Consider the following 19,268-nt stretch of genomic DNA (forward strand, 5'->3'; position numbering starts at 1 on the left):
ATCTAGTTGACTAAGGATTTTACTGTTCTGAAAAGAAGATCATCAAACTCTAATTAAAGAAGATTTCCTAAAACTCTACACTTTTTCTCTTCCCTATAAATCAATCACCCACTTAAACTCATAATATTGCTTCATCTCACCTCTACCCACTAGCTCTCTCTTTTTTTTTCTTTTTTCTTTTTTTTTTTTTTTTAAATAAGCTTGATAATATTCATTAAACAAATAAAACAGTTAGACCTCGTGGTCGTTACAAAATAGATTCCTCGGTAGCGAGGAGATCAGAATAGAGCCATACAGTTAGTGGGAGAAAACCCACTTAGCCATATTATAGGCAACAAAGTTACAAGTCCTACTGGCATGAGAAAAATTACAACTATTAAAAGCACAAGAAGACTTAATACAAAAAGATACATAGTTCTCAAGAGCCCAATGGGTTACCTTCCCATTGAGCGCATTGATAGCTAGCCTCGAGTCACTCTCCACAATAATATACTTATACCCTAAATCCATTGCCATCGAAACAGCCAAACAGCAGGTCGCAGTTTCTCCACATAATGCATCTAAGAAATCCAGTCGAGACGTGTCAACCCGAATCACCTTTCCCAGATGATTCCTTGCTACACCAGCTATGCACATGCTCTCTAAGCCCACTCTAACATCACAATTCAGTTTTATCCAATCCTGTGGAGGAAGGTTCCAAATTTCCCTCAAGATCGGTGTCGGGTAGTCAAAAGAGAATCATGTAACTCTGCAAAAGAAGTACAAATATTGTCAATACATTTCATCACATCTGGGGGGAATTATTGTGTACCAGTTCATTGCGCGTCCTCCACTTATGTTTAAGGTCCCAAATAAATTTAATCAAATTCCAAACACGAATCTCATTATCGCACACAGGGTAAATACCCCAAGGAGAAGCACGCCATAGGTGTTGCACCACCTCGCATGAGAGAAATAAATGTTCCATAGATTCCTCCCCCAACCCGCAGAAAGGGAAATTTGAGTTCTCAATCTGAAACCTTCTTCCTATGATTGATCTCACAGGGAGCGCATTAGAAAGGATACAGCACCAAATCACTTTATGACGTTCCAAGATTTTACTATTCCAAAAGTTATTCCAAAGGGCTGGAGCAACAACACAATGAGGACCTCTATCCAAGGCCTGGGATAGATAAGCCGATTTACACGAGAACTGCCCATTGCTTTCCAAAGTCCAAATCCATTTGTCCTGACCTTGCCCCGAGGGCTTACCACCTTTTAAGATAGCATAAACAGTCTCCTGTTCAGTTTATGGACATCCCAATCCCCACTAGTCAGTAGAAGATCAACCACGAATAAGTGTTCTGACAACACATCACCATTCGATTTCGGGACGAAACCTTTGCAATGGGGGTATCCAAGGATCCCTCCAAACACTAGTATCTCTGCCATTGGCCACCAATTTAAAGGCCCCTTTTCTCTAAATGGCATTTTCTTTCACAACATTTTTCCAAAACCAGGAATCAGAGTCTTTATATCTGTAACTGAGAAAATCCTTCCCTTTTAAGTATTTTGCCTCCAAGATCTTGCTGTTGGAAATATTTTACCAGGATCTAGATTTACTACCAAGTATGTTTCATTAACATCCTAATATGAATTCTAAAATAATGAAATAAACACATAAGAGTTTAAGAAAACCTTACATTGGGTGCAGCGGAATATAATGACTCCTTCCATTCAGATCTCTAGCCCTTGATTCCTTTCTGTAGCAGAGCATTATACAGATCTGAATCTGGATCTCCTTCTCTCCTTCTTTGATGTTGATTATCCACAGTCTTACACACTATGATTGAGGTACCACTTGATGTGTGTGGGCACTACTCTATCACTCAAGGGTTTCGAAATTGAAGAGAGGAAAAGAGAGAGAAAGTGGCGTGTAGAAAGTTTGCTCTGAAGGAATGAGATGCAAATGCATAGTTTCCTGTAGCAAACACTTTCTATTTATAGAATGCCCTCTAGGTTTAGGTTATAATTTTATGGCATTAAAATAATGAAAATTTAAAATGGTAAAAGCCTATGCATAGTGGGCGGCCTAGATAAGGAAATTGGGCCTCACTTTGCAACTTTTCCATTTTGTTATTTCTCATTCCCATTTTCTCAAAAATGCCAATTTTCCAATTTAACCTTTTAAATGCCAATTCTAATTATAATAACTAAAAATTAATTATTAAATAATATTGTCATTTAATATATTTATTAATAATTTAGACATATAAAGTATCTTAATTAATAAATAAACCTAGAATCTCTTTTCTTTACAATTTTGCCCTTGCTTAGTGAAAATTCATAAAGTAGTCACAATATAACTTTAGAATTTTAATTGATTAATTAAAATCAATTAACTGAGTCTTACAAGCAGTATGGTCTCAACTAGTATGGGGACCATGGGTCTATATAACCGAGCTTCCAATAAGTCAAACTGAATTTACCAAGTAAATTCCCTAACTTATTAATTCCTTATTGAATCCACACTTAGAACTTGGAATTGCACTCTCAGTCATATAGAACGCTCTATATGTTCTATGATATAGATACGTCATTAGTTATCCATTGTTATAAGCCTAATGTGATCAATGACCTGTTGGAACTTATTTTACCAGGATCTTAGATCTACTCACAAGTATGTTGTTTAACATCCTAAATATGAACTTTCTAAAACGATAAATTAAACACATATAAAGTTAAGAAAATCTTACATTGATGCAGCGGAATTAATGTCTCTTTCCACTCAGATCTCTAACCCTTGTATCCTGTTAGGCTATTTTTAGCCTAGGTTTCGGATCTATTTTGTGTGCGTTTTTCGCTGTGTTGGGACAGAATTACGCTTGTTTTCTATGTTTTCAGGTTCTTTGGAATAATAGAGGACTCGGGATGTAAAAGTCTAGTAAAAGACGAGCTGGGACAAGAAAGACACCATTTCGAGGAAAACTGGATATCTGGCCGCGGCTAGATCATGAAATAGATGGGGGAACATCGAAGCTACAGTCGCCGCGGCGAGATACACCCTCGCCGCGGCCATAGTGAAGTTACAGAATGGTGTTTTTTAGACACCTATCTGGCCGCGGCGAGAGGAAGCTTGGCCGCGGCGAGATCCCGTACGGACCAGGGGCAATTTCGTCCATCGAACCCTAAATTTTAGTTATAAATATAAAACTGCGATTGGAAGTCAGGGGAAGCAATTTGGAACCCTAAAACACAGCAGAGAGCGGCAGGAAGAGCACAGAGATTCAAGTCACGATCCGAAATTCATCCACCAACAGTTCTTTTCTTTATTCCTCTTTAATTTATTTATGTTGAATATTGCTTTAGGAATGGTTATGGATTTGTTTCTGAACTAAATTTCCCATTTAGGGAGGATGATGATTGTTGTTTAATGTTTGGCCTAGTTAATGTTTAATTACCCCATTCTTGTTTGTGAAATTATCTTAATTTGTGTTTAACTTCATGTTTAAGATTGATCACCTTGTGCATGCTTTATGATCTCAATTCGAAATCTGAAAAGTGAGAATTGAGAATGCTAAAATTAAGATAATCGATGTTCTATGTGAAACGAGAGTATTTACATGACTTATGTGACGAGTAGGTTATTACTTAATGCTGATTTCATGTTAGTTTAATTAAGGAATTAATTAGATAACATGTGGTTTAGAATCTAGAAGATCTGAAAAGAGCTAGGTTGTTTTATAATCTGTCATTCACTTCAAGAATAGGATAGTAATTAAGCATTAACGATTTGGGTAAACAACAACAGGATTCTCCTCCCTATCATCTCATCTTGCTTAAACTTTAACTGTGTTTTACGTTTTCTGAATTACTTTACCTTTCTTAAATCATAATTGTTTTCGATTCACCAAATAGAATTATAAGTATAGTTTAGTGGTATTTAATCCAATTCCCTGTGGGATCGACCTCACCTGTGTGAGTTTTACTACTTGATTGCGTATACTTGCGTAGTGTTTATAAATTATAGCAACATATCATTTCTGTCGCAGAGTATAATCAAGATCTGAGCCCGAATGTCCTTCTTCTTTGAGTTTGATCCTTCACAGTCTTCCAATCTATGATTGAGTTACTGCTTGTTGTGTGTGGGCACTCACTCTTTCACTAGGGTCACGAAATATAGAAGAGGAAAAGAGAGAAGGGGTTTCGGCCAATAGAAGAAAATAGGGAAGGCTCAGTTTTTCTGAAGAGAGAAATTTCTGTCAGATAACTAATGAATTGTGTTCAAAGTTGTATTTTTGACTGAGCCATCACTTTCTATTTATAGGCAACTACTAGGTTTAGGTTAGGAATTATTTGGCATTAAAATAATGATAATATCAATTTGAATTTCCACAAATAGTGGCCGACCATGGTGTGATAATGGGCCCCACTTGATTTTGCAGTTTTAACAAATTTTATTTCTATTTTCTCAAATGCCAATTTTCCAATTCTAACCATTTAAATGCCAAAACTAATTATTTAATAACTAAAATAGATTATTAAATAATATTGTCATTTAATTTAATTATTAACTAGACATATAAAGTCCATTAATAAATAAATAAACCTAGAATCTCTTTTCTTTACAATTTCACCACTGCTTAGTGAAAATTCATAAATTAGACATAGTCTAACTTTAGAATTATAATTGATCAATCACGAATCAATTAATGAGTCTTACAAGCAGAATGTTCTCAAGTAGAATGGGGACCATGGATCTATATGCTGAGCTTTCAATAAGTGAACCAAATTTACCAAGTAAATTCCTACTTATTAATTCTTCGTTGAATCCACTCTTAGAACTTAGAATTGCACTCTCAGACTTATATAGAGCATATTATATGTTCCACGATATCAATATGCTATCTCATTTAACCATTGTTATAATCTTATTGTGATTTAAAGATCCTCTATATAGATGATTTACATCGAGATAGGATAATTTTACCGTTCTCACCCCTCAATGTATTTTGCCCCTTAAAACACTTAGCTACTTGTAAATGGTGTTTAGTGATCTAATAATTAGTCAGTTAAACAAGAGCTCATCCATTTACTTCTATTTGCTAAGCTCGAAGGGAATCATCACTTGACTTCTATACACTAGTAGAAGCTATAGATTCCATATTTATGTTCAGCACTCCCACTCAATCATACTATCATGTTTCTAAAATATACGTATCACCCTGACCCAAAAGTAGGCTTAACTAATAAATCAAAGAACATGAATAGTACTCCTGAGTTGAGCTTAAGCATATCAGGATTTAGATTCTTTTAATCTTAAGATCAACTACTGATATCGACTTGGAAAGATATATATGACGGTAAGTTTGTAATATCTTAACTTAGTTGCAATATCGGTCCAGTCCAATGTATACTCCATACATTCGAAACTAGTATACTTTACTAATGTCCTGAAAAGAACATAACACTTACTCCAAGTGTAAGTACACATCATCGCTGATTATCACATTAGTGTAAATTCAAAACACTGATGAAACAAGGACCTTTTCTTTTGATTCATATGATCACAATCACATTCCACTGTGTTGACGATACTGTAATTGTGAATAAACATACGTAAATATAATAAACATATTAAACCATTTGCATGTAAAATTCAGGCAAACATCAATCACTTCAAATTTCTTATATTGATAACTAATCAGATTGTAAAAAGTTTTATTTAGGGCATAAAACCCAACATGACCCTCTAATAGATGATCTACATTGAAAAGGCACTAAGTTACCGTTACACCTTCAATGTATTTTATCCTTAAAACACGTAGCTCCGTATAAATGATATTTCAGCAAAGTGAAAGGAGATCTCCACCATTTATCTCTGTTTAGCCAAGCTCAAAGGATATCATCGTTTCACTTCTAAATTCCTATAGAAATTATAGATTCCATATTTATGGTAGCGCTCCCACTCAATTATACTATCATGTTCCCAAGATGTACGTATCACCCTGACCCAAAAGTAGGCTTAACTAACAAATCAAAGAACATGTATAGTACTCTTGAGATCGAACCTAACCATATCAGGATTAAGATAATTTGATCTAGGATCAACAGGTGATATTGAATTGAATAGATATTACGGTAAGTTTTAATATATCTAATCAAAGTTCAATATCGATCCCTTCCGATGTATACTCCATACATCCGATACTGGTAAACTTTGCCAATGTCCTGGAAAGGACATAACACTTTTCCAAGGTGTAAGAATACCTATCGCTGATTATATCATGTCAGTCTAAATCCAGTGTTCTGACAAATTAGGGAATAAACTTTCGAACATATAATTAAGATTATATTCCACTGTGCTGACAACACTATAATCATTAACAAATTCATATGTTCTGGACTTAAATAGTATTCATACATTATATATATAATCACGAAATAAATCATGTGAACCATGCAACATAAAATGTTATTTCTGATCTTTATTAATAAGTAAATCTGATTATATTGAAATGGGTTTTATTTAGGGCATAAAACCCAACAAACTCCCACTTGCACTAATATAAAACAAAATGTGCATTTCAAATAATCTCAACACCTTGATATACAAATCAAGTGTAGTAGTAGTAAACTCCTCGTAATAGGATCTGACAGGTTGAATTAACAACAACCTTTTCTCCACCATTACTTTCCTTTAATCACAAAATCCTTGATATTGTGAAATTCCTCTCTATATGTCTACTCTTTTGGGATACTGGATTCTATACCTTTGGCAACTACTTTTGGTTATTCAGGAAATAACGCTAGTAGTTAAGACAAGTTGGAACGGTGCCACAATTGTATAGAACTTTCCTTAGACTGAATAAGTACCTTTCCTGCAGCTTTAACATTCAGTCTCTCTCTGGTAGACTAAGAGATTTCAGATAGGTTTTTACACTTCTCCAAAATCACTACTCCACCCCCAGAGTAATCACAATTTTATCAGCAGACTTTCTAGCACAAAGGCAAGTCTCGAAATCTGATGTGGTGTAGTCTAAGAGTTTTAAATACACCCTTATTGACTAACATATAGTTCCTCTCCTTAATCTTAAGATTTACTTAATTATCTTCCAATGTTCTTCTCCTGGATTAATCTGATACCTACTCATTACTCCCACTCAACAGCAAATGTCTGGTCTAAGGCATACTAAAGCATATCTGAGACCTCTCACTGTTGATTTAAGAAATTCTTTCATGGCTTTATCTTTTCTGAAATAGTTGAGACTTTTCCTTAAATAAATAAAATCTATGTCTAAGAAGTTGTGAAGCTTCTATAGATTGCCTTTGGAAAGAAAATGCTTCAGCATCTTACTAAAGTAAGTTGCTTGCATTAGAGTAAGTAATTACCAGGTATACCACAAGCCATAGGTTTAGATAAACTCAAACCTATAATATTGGAACATGAAGTTTTGTTAAGTCCATTGAATAGACTTATTAACAAAAATTTCCTTTCATGCCCTTGTAATAGAAAAATTTAGGTTACTCCATGTGAATGGATTAAACCATAGTTTTCTTGGCTTTTCTTCTTAGTTTCTTATTTTGACAATCCATTACTTGTTTAAACTCACAATGGATTTTAATCATTAGTGTCTTCCAAGTCATAATAAGGTGAGTTCCTAGAAACCCTCCCACTACGACAAGGTACCGTGAATTATGTCTAAGAAAACTAAATAGTATCAACCTCTTCGGTTGTGTCAAGACAACTGAGGCAATGGGATCATCATATGTAGAATGAGATGATAGAACACTTTTTGAATTAAGAAAAAATTATCTCCTTTATTTGCTACTTTATTTTCAGACTTAGTCATTTTCTTAGAAAAGTAGTATTTATTTAAACAAATACTTTCTTATCTAATGACTATGAGATGGTCCACCCCTAATCACTTAGAATAGCTAACAAACATGCAAACGAGGGTTAGCAGTTCTAGCTTTTCTTAATATTTCGATTAGGTCATCCATGAATCTAGTAATGATTTACATTAAGTATACAACCATTGCATCATTCTGAAATTATATTACCATAAAAAGATTTAGGCAACAACTAGTAACTAATCATCAATATGAAACTCGAATTTTTGGGGAGGTAAGTTTGGATATAATTCAAAAATTAAATTAATGATCTTTGAACTGCATATATACTAACTATTTCTCCACCCCTATCAGTTCGCAAGATCTTTAACCACTTACCTTAATGGTTTATCACCATTGCTAGAAATTCATGAAATTTTTCAAACATTTCAAATTTATTTGCATAAGGTAAAATCTAGAGTGATCGTTTTAAGAATATGGGACAAACTCGGACCTCCCCTACTTAGTCTAATGCCTTTGATATTCCCTTTTCCAATGGCCTCCTCCAAAAACCTTGATAATACTTCAGCAGCACATATGAAGAGGTAGGGAGAAAGAGGGTCACCCTGCCGAAGACCGCATGATGGAAAAATTTTACCAACCTGCCCCCATTAAGACAAATGTTGAGAGTGGTTGTGGAGATACACTGTGAAACCCAATAATGGAACTTCTGGGGGAACCCAAAGCAGTCAAGAGCACAGTCAATAAATTTCCAACTGAGTCTATTTCACATATGTATAAAGATATTGAAAAATTAATACTCCTACTTATATTTATTTCAATTCTATTTGAAAACTAAAAATATAATACTACAGTAGAACCTTTATTTAAGAATAATCTATTCAAGAATAACCTCTAATTTGTTATAAAAAAATGAAGTCTCAATTTGGGTCAGTTATAAATAAGAATAACCTCTATATTGTAATTAGTTATACATTTTTTAAGTCCCATATTAATAAAATATATCTCTATATATGAATAATTACATCTTAAAAAAATATATACATATATTTTATAAATTTATTTATGTAGAATTAATAATTTTATTTCAAATTATAATACATGTATAAATATTATATGTTCTCGAAAATAATTCTAATATAATATAGTATTAAGAATTGTTTATTGGTATTTTTGTTACATTGATATTTTCTTATATTTTAATTTTTTTTTTCAAGTGTAACTCTATTTAGTTATAACCTCTTAATTAAAATATTATTTTCTTGGTCCCAAGTGTATTCTTGGATAGATGTTCTACTGTATTTGAATGAATCAACAAGAACTGATCACGATATTGCCAAAAAATAAATAAATCATATACACCTGAAAAAAAATGTTAAACATATAAGTAGGGATTGCGGGTATTGTATTAGTATAAGTAGGGAATCGAGTTATAATTTAATACTGTGAAACTATTATTAGCACTAAAGAAATGTTACTTTTGCCGGAGTATTTTTGCATCGGCAAAAGTAGGCATAGCGCGCCGACAAACTTTATGTGCCGGCAAAAGTTGATCGTAAATCTCTGTCGGTAAATTAAACATGCTTTTACCGGTACCATTATGCATCTTTGCGCCGATAAAAATTTTGTTCATTTTTTCATTTGTTGGGTAAAGAAAAGTTATGCCGATGCATAGTTGCACTGGCAAACCTTTACCCACCAAATGGATTTCGTGAGTGACCTATACCAGCGCATTTATGCGTAGAAAAGAGTCTTAGTGTTTAGGGTATAAGTTTTGCCGGTGCAAAAATACTCTGTAAAAGCCTTTGTTTTAATTTTTTTTTAAATTTTGATCATTTATTATATTTTAATAATTTATAATAGTATTATAATTAATTTTAAATGTTAAATTAGATTTTAAAAAAAACATAATTAAAAAAAACGGTATTAGCATTTATAATTAAATAGTATCACGATCGAACTAAAATTTGTAAACATGTTCAATTTGTACTAAAGTTAGTAAGTAAACAAAAGTTTCTAAAGTTATTAGTAACTAAACAAAATATTAAAAGATATTTATTCTAAAGTCGGTAATGTCATCAAAATTATTATTCTAAGTTTCAAAACGATGCGATGACGATCTAGCACTAGGAGGAGTAGAGAATAGTGGAAGACCTCCTATGAAATCAGGCACAACCTGAGAGAGATACTCAAACTGATATTGGAATCGTTTGAAGTAGAATTGTTGTGTTTAATACAGATATTCCTGTTGTGCCTCCTCCACTTTTTCTATAAGGCCTCATACTATTCCATAGTAATAGTTGATGAGGCAGAAGAATTCGTGGCACGTGCTCTTTTGGCCCCAACTGCCTTCAATCATGGGAGATGGACAAAGCCTCTCAAATGTCGATATTGCTCACCCAGTACTTGCATCATAACATGCAGTTCTCGTGGATACTAGGTGGGATCTATAGCTGTTAGGCTAATTTTAGTCTAAGTTTTGGGTCTTATTTTAGGTTAGTTTTCACTCTTTGTTTCTAGTTTTAGGACTATATTACGCTTGATTCTTTTGTTTCAGGTCCTCGGGTGTTTAAAGAAAGTATGTACAAGAATTGAGGAAAAGTGGTGAAAGAATCGAGAAGAAAAAGCAAGAATTGTGTTGCTGCCTGTTCCAGTCGCGACGGGGGCATTGCCAGTTGCGACGGGAACTGGCAGAGAAAATCTCGAAGTCCCAAAGTTTAACCCCGTCGCGACGGGGGCATTGCCAGTAGCGACGGGGACCCCAGTGACGGGATTTTTGGGCAGTTTCATAATTTCACGAATTTTAAAGATGAGACTTGGTTTAAATAGAGGGAGTTCGTGAAAATTAGGGATTATTCAGAATTAGAACCCTAGAAACAAAGAAGGAGGCTAGAAGAGCGGCTTGTGGCGACCGGAATCAATTGCTTCAACTAGTTCTTTCTCTTCTCTTTAATTTTTCTATGCTATTTTCTGTTTCAATGTTAATTATGGATTTGATTATGGATGTTTTGAACTAAACTCCTATTTAGGGAGAATGATGAATGTTGTTTAAGTTTTTCCTAGTTAATGAATAATTGTCATTCCTCCATCTTGATTGTGAACACTATTCATATTTGTGTTTAATTTCCATGTGCAAGATTGATCACCTTTTACATGTTTTATGATCTCAATTCGAAATCTGAAAAGTGAGAATTGAGAATGCTAAAATTGGATAGTCTAGGTTTTGATGTGAAACGAAAGTATTTACATAGCCTTCGTGACATTTAGATTATTGCTTAATGCTGATTTCATGTTAGTTTAATTAAGAGATTAATTAGAGAGCATGAGATTTAGAACCTAGAAGATTTGAAAAGAGCTAGGTTAATTTATAATCTATCATTCACTTCAAGAGAAGGCTAGCAATTAGACATTAACATTGGTAACTTAACAACAGGATTCGTCTCCCTATTCTCTCATCTTGATTAATATTCACTTGTTTCTTTAAGTTTCTTGAATTTCTTTCTTCCTTTTTCAATCATAAATACTTTTGATTTTCCAAATAGAATTATAAGTATAGTTTAGTAGTAATTAATCCAATTCCCTGTGGTTCGACCTCACTTGCGTGAGTATACTACTTGATTGCGTGCACTTGCGTAGTAATTAATAATTTTCGCAACAAGTTTTTGGCGTCGTTGCCGGGGAATTGTATAAAGATTGATATTACATAAAATTATACTAACTTCTACTTTGGTTAATTCTTTTTGCTTGTTTCTAATCCGTTTCTTTTAGATTATATTTTGCAATATTATTAAAAATTAAATTTTGTTCTAATTTAGTTTTTCTTTTTAGTTTTAGTATTAATTTTGTTGTTTCAAATTTTTATCTTTTTAGTAATAATTTAGTTTTATTTTTTTTTTAATTTTACTAATGTTGTACTTATGAGTTTGACTTGCAAGATAAATCCAGATGCTATATCTTGAGGATTTTGCTCAACAACACAATGAACCATTCTATTCTGCTTGGAGGAGATTTAAAGAGCTTGGAGAGAGATGTTATCCCACTTTCTCAAGTGGATGTTTTACGTGGCTCTTCTATAATGGACTTAACGATGAAACAAGAAGTTGGGTTGATTATGGAGCAGAGGCAACTGGAGCGCCTCTATTAATGAGAGGCTATGATGTAATAAATCTGTTGAATTATATGGCAGATTTTGATTACGACTGGCATTGGGATCCATCACTTCAGGGTTGGAGTCACCAATACCCACCTTATTGCCCAAATTCATCCCAACAAACTGAAAAAGAGGAGCAACTACTATCACTTCTACAATCACTTCCAGGAGAGATTAATCGCTTAACTGACATGGTGAGATCCTTATGTGATAATTCAATGACTCATGATTCAGAATGTAATAACTCCAATGATGAAAGTTATGAGAGTTGTTGGTACAATGAAAAAGGGTCATTATTTGAATACAAGGAAGATAATGAGCCTACAATTGAAGATCAAGATCCTTGTGAAGAGGAAGTCATTGAATATGAAATCACAAGTGAGGGTATGGATAGCCAAGTGGAGAGTGATCAACAAGAAGAAGAGTTGTTAGATGAAAGTGTAGAAACTGTGACATTGGAGGATGAAGAAGAACATGGCATCATTGATTCGACTTCATCAAGGATATTGACTGATAAACCACCAATGAATCCATATATTTCATCAACATCATATTATATCCTCTACGAGCTACGAAAGGCTTCTCCCCAAGCACATCATCCAAAGTCTTATGTTGTTGGTGCTGATTTTAGTTCAAACTCATCACTTGCCAAGCTTGAAGGCAAGTACAACAACAATTTTCAAGTTGTCTTGCATGACGCTTATTACGGGCGTCAACCGCTTGTTGATGTGGCACTCAGGTAAGTTTCCTTAATTTCCTTTTTCTTTAATGTCACATTGGGGACAATGTGAATCTTTAGTTTGGGGGGAGGGATTTAAAAAGTTTATTTTCTGCATTTTTAATTTTCTGTTTTTAGTTAGGAATGGACAAAAAGCTAGAGGATAATTGTGTGCTGCTGTTTATTGTAATGTGCTATGAAATTACAAAATAACTGTGTGCTTAATTCTGTTAACTCTTTGGATTAGTTTAGATGCTTGTATAACATATGTAAGAATGCAATGTGATGATCTGTGAATTATGTTATAATTGTTTTACTATGGTTTGTGGTAAGATTGGCTGGATAGCTTAGAACTTGCATGTCTTATTCTTTTGAGGCAAAATCCTTGACAACATTCAATAGGAATATGATTTAGGCATTTGTTGGATAGTTTGAGCCTTTCAAGCCTACCATGAAATGATTATCCTTAGTTAACCCTCTTGAGCCTAAACTTGTTTTGTTCTTCACCTGTTGAACCGAAATACATGTATCCACACTGTTAATTTTGTCCTCACTATTTTATCAATGACATCATAAGCTATACAATTAGTTTGGGGGAGCAAAATACATGGTGTGAGAGCAGATAGAAAAAAAAAGAAAAAGAAACTTGCAAGATTGAGAACAGATATTTGGTAAGCTCAATATCACTGAAAAAAAAACATGATTCAAGAAAAATAATGAAATTCAGTGATGTCGGGAAAAGAAAGAAAAAAAAATTCTCAATCATGGTTAGTTGTGGGAGCACTTTGGAAAATTTGAAATTAGAAGAAGCTTGTGGGTTATTTTTGTGCTTATGATATCTTTAGCCAAAATTGTTTTTCATTTTTTAAATATCTAAGCCATACTTTCTAAACCTCAAAAAGCCCTATTGATTCCGAAAGGATGTTGTCAACATTAGTGGAGAGAGGTAAGCATGCAAGCATATGAGTTATCGGGTAGTGGAATGGTTGGAAAGAGTAAAACCATTATAACATTGTTTCGATTGTGAAGTCATCTTGTGTTTGTGCAGTATGTGAAAAACTGAGCATCTAAATTAATTGTTAGAGTTGGTGGAATTGAAATTCTAGTTTGAGCAATGGAAGAGAACAACACATGAGCAGTAGTATTGTGATTATCTTATAGCGCAGTTAGTAGATTAGTAGTTAGTAGCATTTATCTTACTCGAGGACGAGTAAGAATCTAGTTTGGGGGAATTTGTTAGGCTAATTTTAGTCTAAGTTTTGGGTCTTATTTTCGGTTAGTTTTCACTCTTTGTTTCTAGTTTTAGGACTATATTACGCTTGATTCTTTTGTTTCAGGTCCTCGGGTGTTTAAAGAAAGTATGTACAAGAATTGAGGAAAAGTGGTGAAAGAATCGAGAAGAAAAACCAAGAATTGTGTTGCTGCCTGTTCCAGTCGCGACGGGGGCATTGCCAGTTGCGACGGGAACTGGCAGAGAAAATCTCGAAGTCCCAAAGTTTAACCCCGTTGCGACGGGGGCATTGCCAGTCGCGACGGAGACCCCAGTGACGAGATTTTTGGGCAGTTTCGTAATTTCACGAATTTTAAAGATGAGACTTGGTTTAAATAGAGGGAGTTCGTGAAAATTAGGGATTATTCAGAATAGAACCCTAGAAACAAAGAAGGAGGCTAGAAGAGCGGCTTGTGGCGACCCGAATCAATTGCTTCAACTAGTTCTTTCTCTTCTCTTTAATTTTTCTATGCTATTTTCTGTTTCAATGTTAATTATGGATTTGATTATGGATGTTTTGAACTAAACTCCTATTTAGGGAGAATGATGAATGTTGTTTAAGTTTTTCCTAGTTAATGAATAATTGCCATTCCTCCATCTTGATTGTGAACACTATTCATATTTGTGTTTAATTTCCATGTGCAAGATTGATCACCTTTTACATGTTTTATGATCTCAATTCGAAATCTGAAAAGTGAGAATTGAGAATGCTAAAATTGGATAGTCTAGGTTTTGATGTGAAACGAAAGTATTTACATAGCCTTTGTGACATTTAAATTATTGCTTAATGCTGATTTCATGTTAGTTTAATTAAGAGATTAATTAGAGAGCATGAGATTTAGAACCTAGAAGATCTGAAAAGAGCTAGGTTAATTTATAATCTATCATTCACTTCAAGAGAAGGCTAGCAATTAGACATTAACATTGGTAACTTAACAACAGGATTCGTCTCCCTATTCTCTCATCTTGATTAATATTCACTTGTTTCTTTAAGTTTCTTGAATTTCTTTCTTCCTTTTTCAATCATAAATACTTTTGATTTGCCAAATAGAATTATAAGTATAGTTTAGTAGTAATTAATCCAATTCCCTGTGGTTCGACCTCACTTGCGTGAGTATACTACTTGATTGCGTGCACTTGCGTAGTAATTAATAATTTTCGCAACAATAGCATTCTCAGCAGGCTGATCCTCAATGGGCACTGGTTGATTTGCAGCCAACTAAACCACTTGGTCCTAAAAAAATCAATTAAATTAAATAGTCAATTTGAATACAAAATAAATTGAAAGAAATGTTCATAAATTAATAAATATCAATGTAAACTTACATAAGCTTGTTGTGCGTATTTGTTGCGCCAATTGTTGTCTTTATGGTAGAACTTTCGAAAAGTGTCATCCTCCCTACTACACAGAGGACATAAACTACTCACATTAACACGTTTCGATCGAAGAGAAAAAAGAGTTGGGAGACAATTTGTGAGACCTCGCCAGATAAAGTTTTTCACTTTTGGAGGCAACTGCAGGTTTCAAAACTTCTTCCAAAAATCTGAATTATCTTGAGAGTTCCATCTCCCACTACTCACATGCAAAGCTCGATATGTACTTTTGACTGAGTAATCACCATAAGTCTTAAAAGCCCAAAACCAAGTATCCTCAATTGAAGCTGAAGACAGGGGATACTTCAGATTAAATCAATGTTCCTTTGTTCAAACAAGTCCTCCAACACTTCATCATCCCACTTCATCATCCCACTGAAAACAATCTGCTTTTAGTAAATTATAGACCCTGCACTCTTGGAGAGCCACATGAGAAGAGATCACATAAGGGTTCTGTTGGAAGTTATTTTATCAGGAACTTAGATATACTCACAAGTATGTTGATTTAACAACCTAAATATGAACTTCTAAAACGACGGAAAATCAAACACATAAAAGTATCAGAAATCTTACATTGGGTGCAGCGGAATATATGTCTCTTCCCACTCAGATCTCTAACCCTTGATTCCTTTCTGTAGCAGAGTATAATCAAGATCTGAGCCCGATAGTCCTTCTTTGTTATTTCTGAATTCTACACAACCTTCCTCACTATGATTGAGGTATTACTTGATGTGTGTGGGCACTACTCTAACACTTATAGATTTCGAAACAGTGAAGGAATAGAGAGAGAGAGAGGGTGGCGGCTCAGAGAGAATTTTCAGAGAGAAAATTCTGTCAGAATAATGTTGTGAATGTGTTGTTGAAAACTAAAGCCTTTGCCTTCTATTTATAGAAGACCACCCAGGGCTATGATTGAATTAGTTGACATTTAAAATTGAAAAAATCAAAGAGAAAAGGAAGCTTAAGTGGCCGGCCTAGGCATTGTGGAAACAAGGCTTGCCACTTTTCCAACTGTCATTTTCCTACATTGATAGTTTCCTGTTTTGTCAAAAACTGCCAATTCCTTTGTTCAACCACATAAATGTCAAATCTAATTATTTAATAATTAAAATTAATTATCAAATAATATATTGTCATTTATTTTATTAATAATAAAACTAATTAAAGTTTCCTCATTAATAAATATGCCCTTCAAAATCTCTATTTACTGTTTTGCCCTTAATAAGTGATAAATTCTCAAATAGACACAGTCTATCTTGAGAATTATAATTGATTAATTAAAATCAATTAAATGAGTCTTACAAGTAATATTATCTCAACTAGTGGGGGGACCATGGGTCTATATATCCGAGCTTCCAATAAGCAAATCTAGAATTTACCACTTAAATTCACTGACTTATTAATTCTTCATTGAATCCACACATGGAACTCAGAATTGCACTCTTAGTATATAGAAGGCTCTATATGTTCCACCATATAGACACATCATTAGTTATCCATTGTTATAATCCTAATGTGATCAATGATCCTCTATATGGATGATTTACACTGTAAAGGGACTAAATTACCGTAACACCCTACAATGTATTTTATCCTTAAAACACTTAACCCTGTATAAATGATATTTCAACTAAGTGAAATGAGTACTCAATCATTTATCTCGTTTGGTTAAGCTCGAAGGAAATCACCCTTTGCTTACTATTCGCCAGATAGAAGCTATAGATTCCATATTTATGTTATCGCTCCCACTCAATCGTACTACCGTGTTCCCAAAATGTATGTATTGCCCTGACCAAAAATTAGGCTTAACTAACAAATCAAAGAACACGAATAACACTCTCGAGATTGAGCCTAACCATATCAGGATTTCGATCATGTGATCTAGGATCAACTTATGATATTGAATTGAATAGATATTTACGGTAAGTTTCATAAATCTATTTCAAAGTTCAATATCGGTCCATTCCAATGCATACTCCATGCATCCAACCTGAGCTTTACTTTAACCTATGTTCTGGAAAGAACATAGCATTTCTCCAAATGCAAGTAAACTCTGTTGTAGATTGTCATATCAGTAAAACCCAGTGTTCTGATAAATCTAGGAATACTTTATTCACATAGTCATGTTTACTTTCCACTGTGTTGACAACACAATAAACATGATCAAGTATGTGAAAGGGGTACGTTTGGATGAATTTATAAATCAAATAGACAAACAATTGATTAATTGAACCAAAACATACACAAATGAATGAAAAATACTTCTGTTACTTTATTGATATTGAATAATCTGGATTACATTGAAATAGAGTTTTATTTAGGGCATAAAACCCAACAGGTTCTCCTTACAAGGGAGCCATGGTTGATGAAGTACAGGGATAGAAAAACCAGAACCCACCCTCCACCTAGCTCTCATTTTAACAACCGTTTTTGCCTCAAAGACACTCTTCCAAACATAGCTTGGGTTAGCAGCTCCAAGCTCAGGATCAAAAAATGAACCTTGGGAATAATATCTAGTCTTGAAAACTCGAGCCACTAAAGACGTAGGATTTGTCAACAACCTCCACCCTTGCTTGCCTAATATGGATAAATTAAAATCACGAAGATAGCGAAAATCCAATCCACCTTTATGTTTATGGAGATAAAGCTTATCCTAGCTTTTCCAATGAATACCTTGACCCTCTAAGGACTTAGTATGCCACCAAAACTGCCTCATAAGCCTGTCAACATCTTTGCAAATATCTAATGGGATCATAAAAATACTCATGGCATAAGAGGACAAGGATTGAACAATCGACTTCAATAACAAATAATTAAAGATATTCTACAATAATTATAATATTAAATTATATAGAATAGTATTGTACCAAAACCTCCTAGCATAGTATTGTATGTTTGGGTTGGGTTGGGCCAAGTAAAGTCGGTTGGGTAGTGATGTTTCTCTTTTCAAAGTACAATTTTAATCAGCCTTTCAGAAACCATCTGTCTCCACTACTACGTACACTTCTTCCTCTGTACTACTGGAACCTCCTTCCATATCAAATAATATAATATTATATTTTAAGTAATTAATTCAACTATCGTCTACCACTTTTACCAATTTGTCCCTTTGCACATAAACCTCAAGCTAGTTGGGTTGTTTCCTATCTACCCAGCATTCTCATCATCATAGATATTCACTTTCTCTTTCTCTTTTTCTTTATTATTAATTATTTTTTTCAGTAAAAAAAAATAAAAACGTAAATATATTTTACAGTAAATATAATATACACACACATTTATATCATGCTAGTAATTAGTGTTTTATAGTTTCGAATTTTTAGTATTATTTAGTATATTTTTTTCTTAATATTGTTAAAGACAAACTTAAATATTTCAACTCAAACTTAGGTATTTATAGAGAAAAATTATTAACAAGCTAGGCATTTAAAGAAATTATTATTCTATTTTTAATGTATTTGTTTTTATACATTTTATCCTTCTTAGTTATGATCCCTTTACCAAATATATACATGATTGGTCTTCATATATCTTCAAAATCCTCATTAATTCCATATTAAATAAATATATTATTAATTATCAGGCATAAAATTTCTTAAATATTAGAGGGCACAAAACTTAGAATTAATTTAAGACTACTAAATATGTGAAATACATTGGGATAATGTTGTCCAATGTGAACAAATTAAAAAACAAGGAGAATTTTTTTTCTTTTTGAAAACTAGAAAAAGTTAATTGCATTGCAATATAGTTTTTTATTTTATTTTATGGAACACTGCGCGCAACATATACATAGTTGAATATATATGCTCGAATTTATAATATATTTGAACTGTCGTTTTCTAGTTTCTACTTCAAGCTTGTTTACACATTTGATTAGCTCATTTTAGTATCATATTCATACAGAAACTTAACAATTGAAA

At 33.5% G+C, this 19,268-nt stretch overlaps 1 protein-coding gene across 1 annotated transcript; it reads right to left on the reverse strand.

Moving 5' to 3' along the window:
- Positions 1–367: 367 nt before the first annotated feature.
- LOC133033584 (uncharacterized) lies at positions 368–18,382 on the reverse strand. The gene is made up of 6 exons (XM_061108492.1): positions 18,325–18,382; positions 18,019–18,087; positions 17,720–17,922; positions 812–1,279; positions 439–681; positions 368–373 (listed from the first exon to the last, which is right to left on the reverse strand). Exons 1-6 carry the CDS (start codon positions 18,380–18,382, stop codon positions 368–370), a joined length of 1,047 nt encoding a protein of 348 aa, XP_060964475.1.
- Between the last annotated feature and the right edge of the window lie 886 nt (positions 18,383–19,268).

This window comes from Cannabis sativa, chromosome 1, assembly GCF_029168945.1.
Source record: "Cannabis sativa cultivar Pink pepper isolate KNU-18-1 chromosome 1, ASM2916894v1, whole genome shotgun sequence".
Taxonomy (NCBI): Eukaryota; Viridiplantae; Streptophyta; class Magnoliopsida; order Rosales; family Cannabaceae; genus Cannabis; species Cannabis sativa.

What these genes read in the sequence shown, in the direction of transcription:
- LOC133033584 (XM_061108492.1), bottom strand. Translation starts at nt 18,382, where the DNA reads ATGGAAGGAGGTTCCAGTAGTACAGAGGAAGAAGTGTACGTAGTAGTG. An exon ending in TAAGTCCTTAGAGGGTCAAG is followed by an intron (nt 17,923 to 18,018) that starts GTATTCATTGGA and finishes TATCCATATTAG; the next exon opens with GCAAGCAAGGGTGGAGGTTG. An exon ending in GGAGGACGCGCAATGAACTG is followed by an intron (nt 682 to 811) that starts GTACACAATAAT and finishes CTTCCTCCACAG; the next exon opens with GATTGGATAAAACTGAATTG.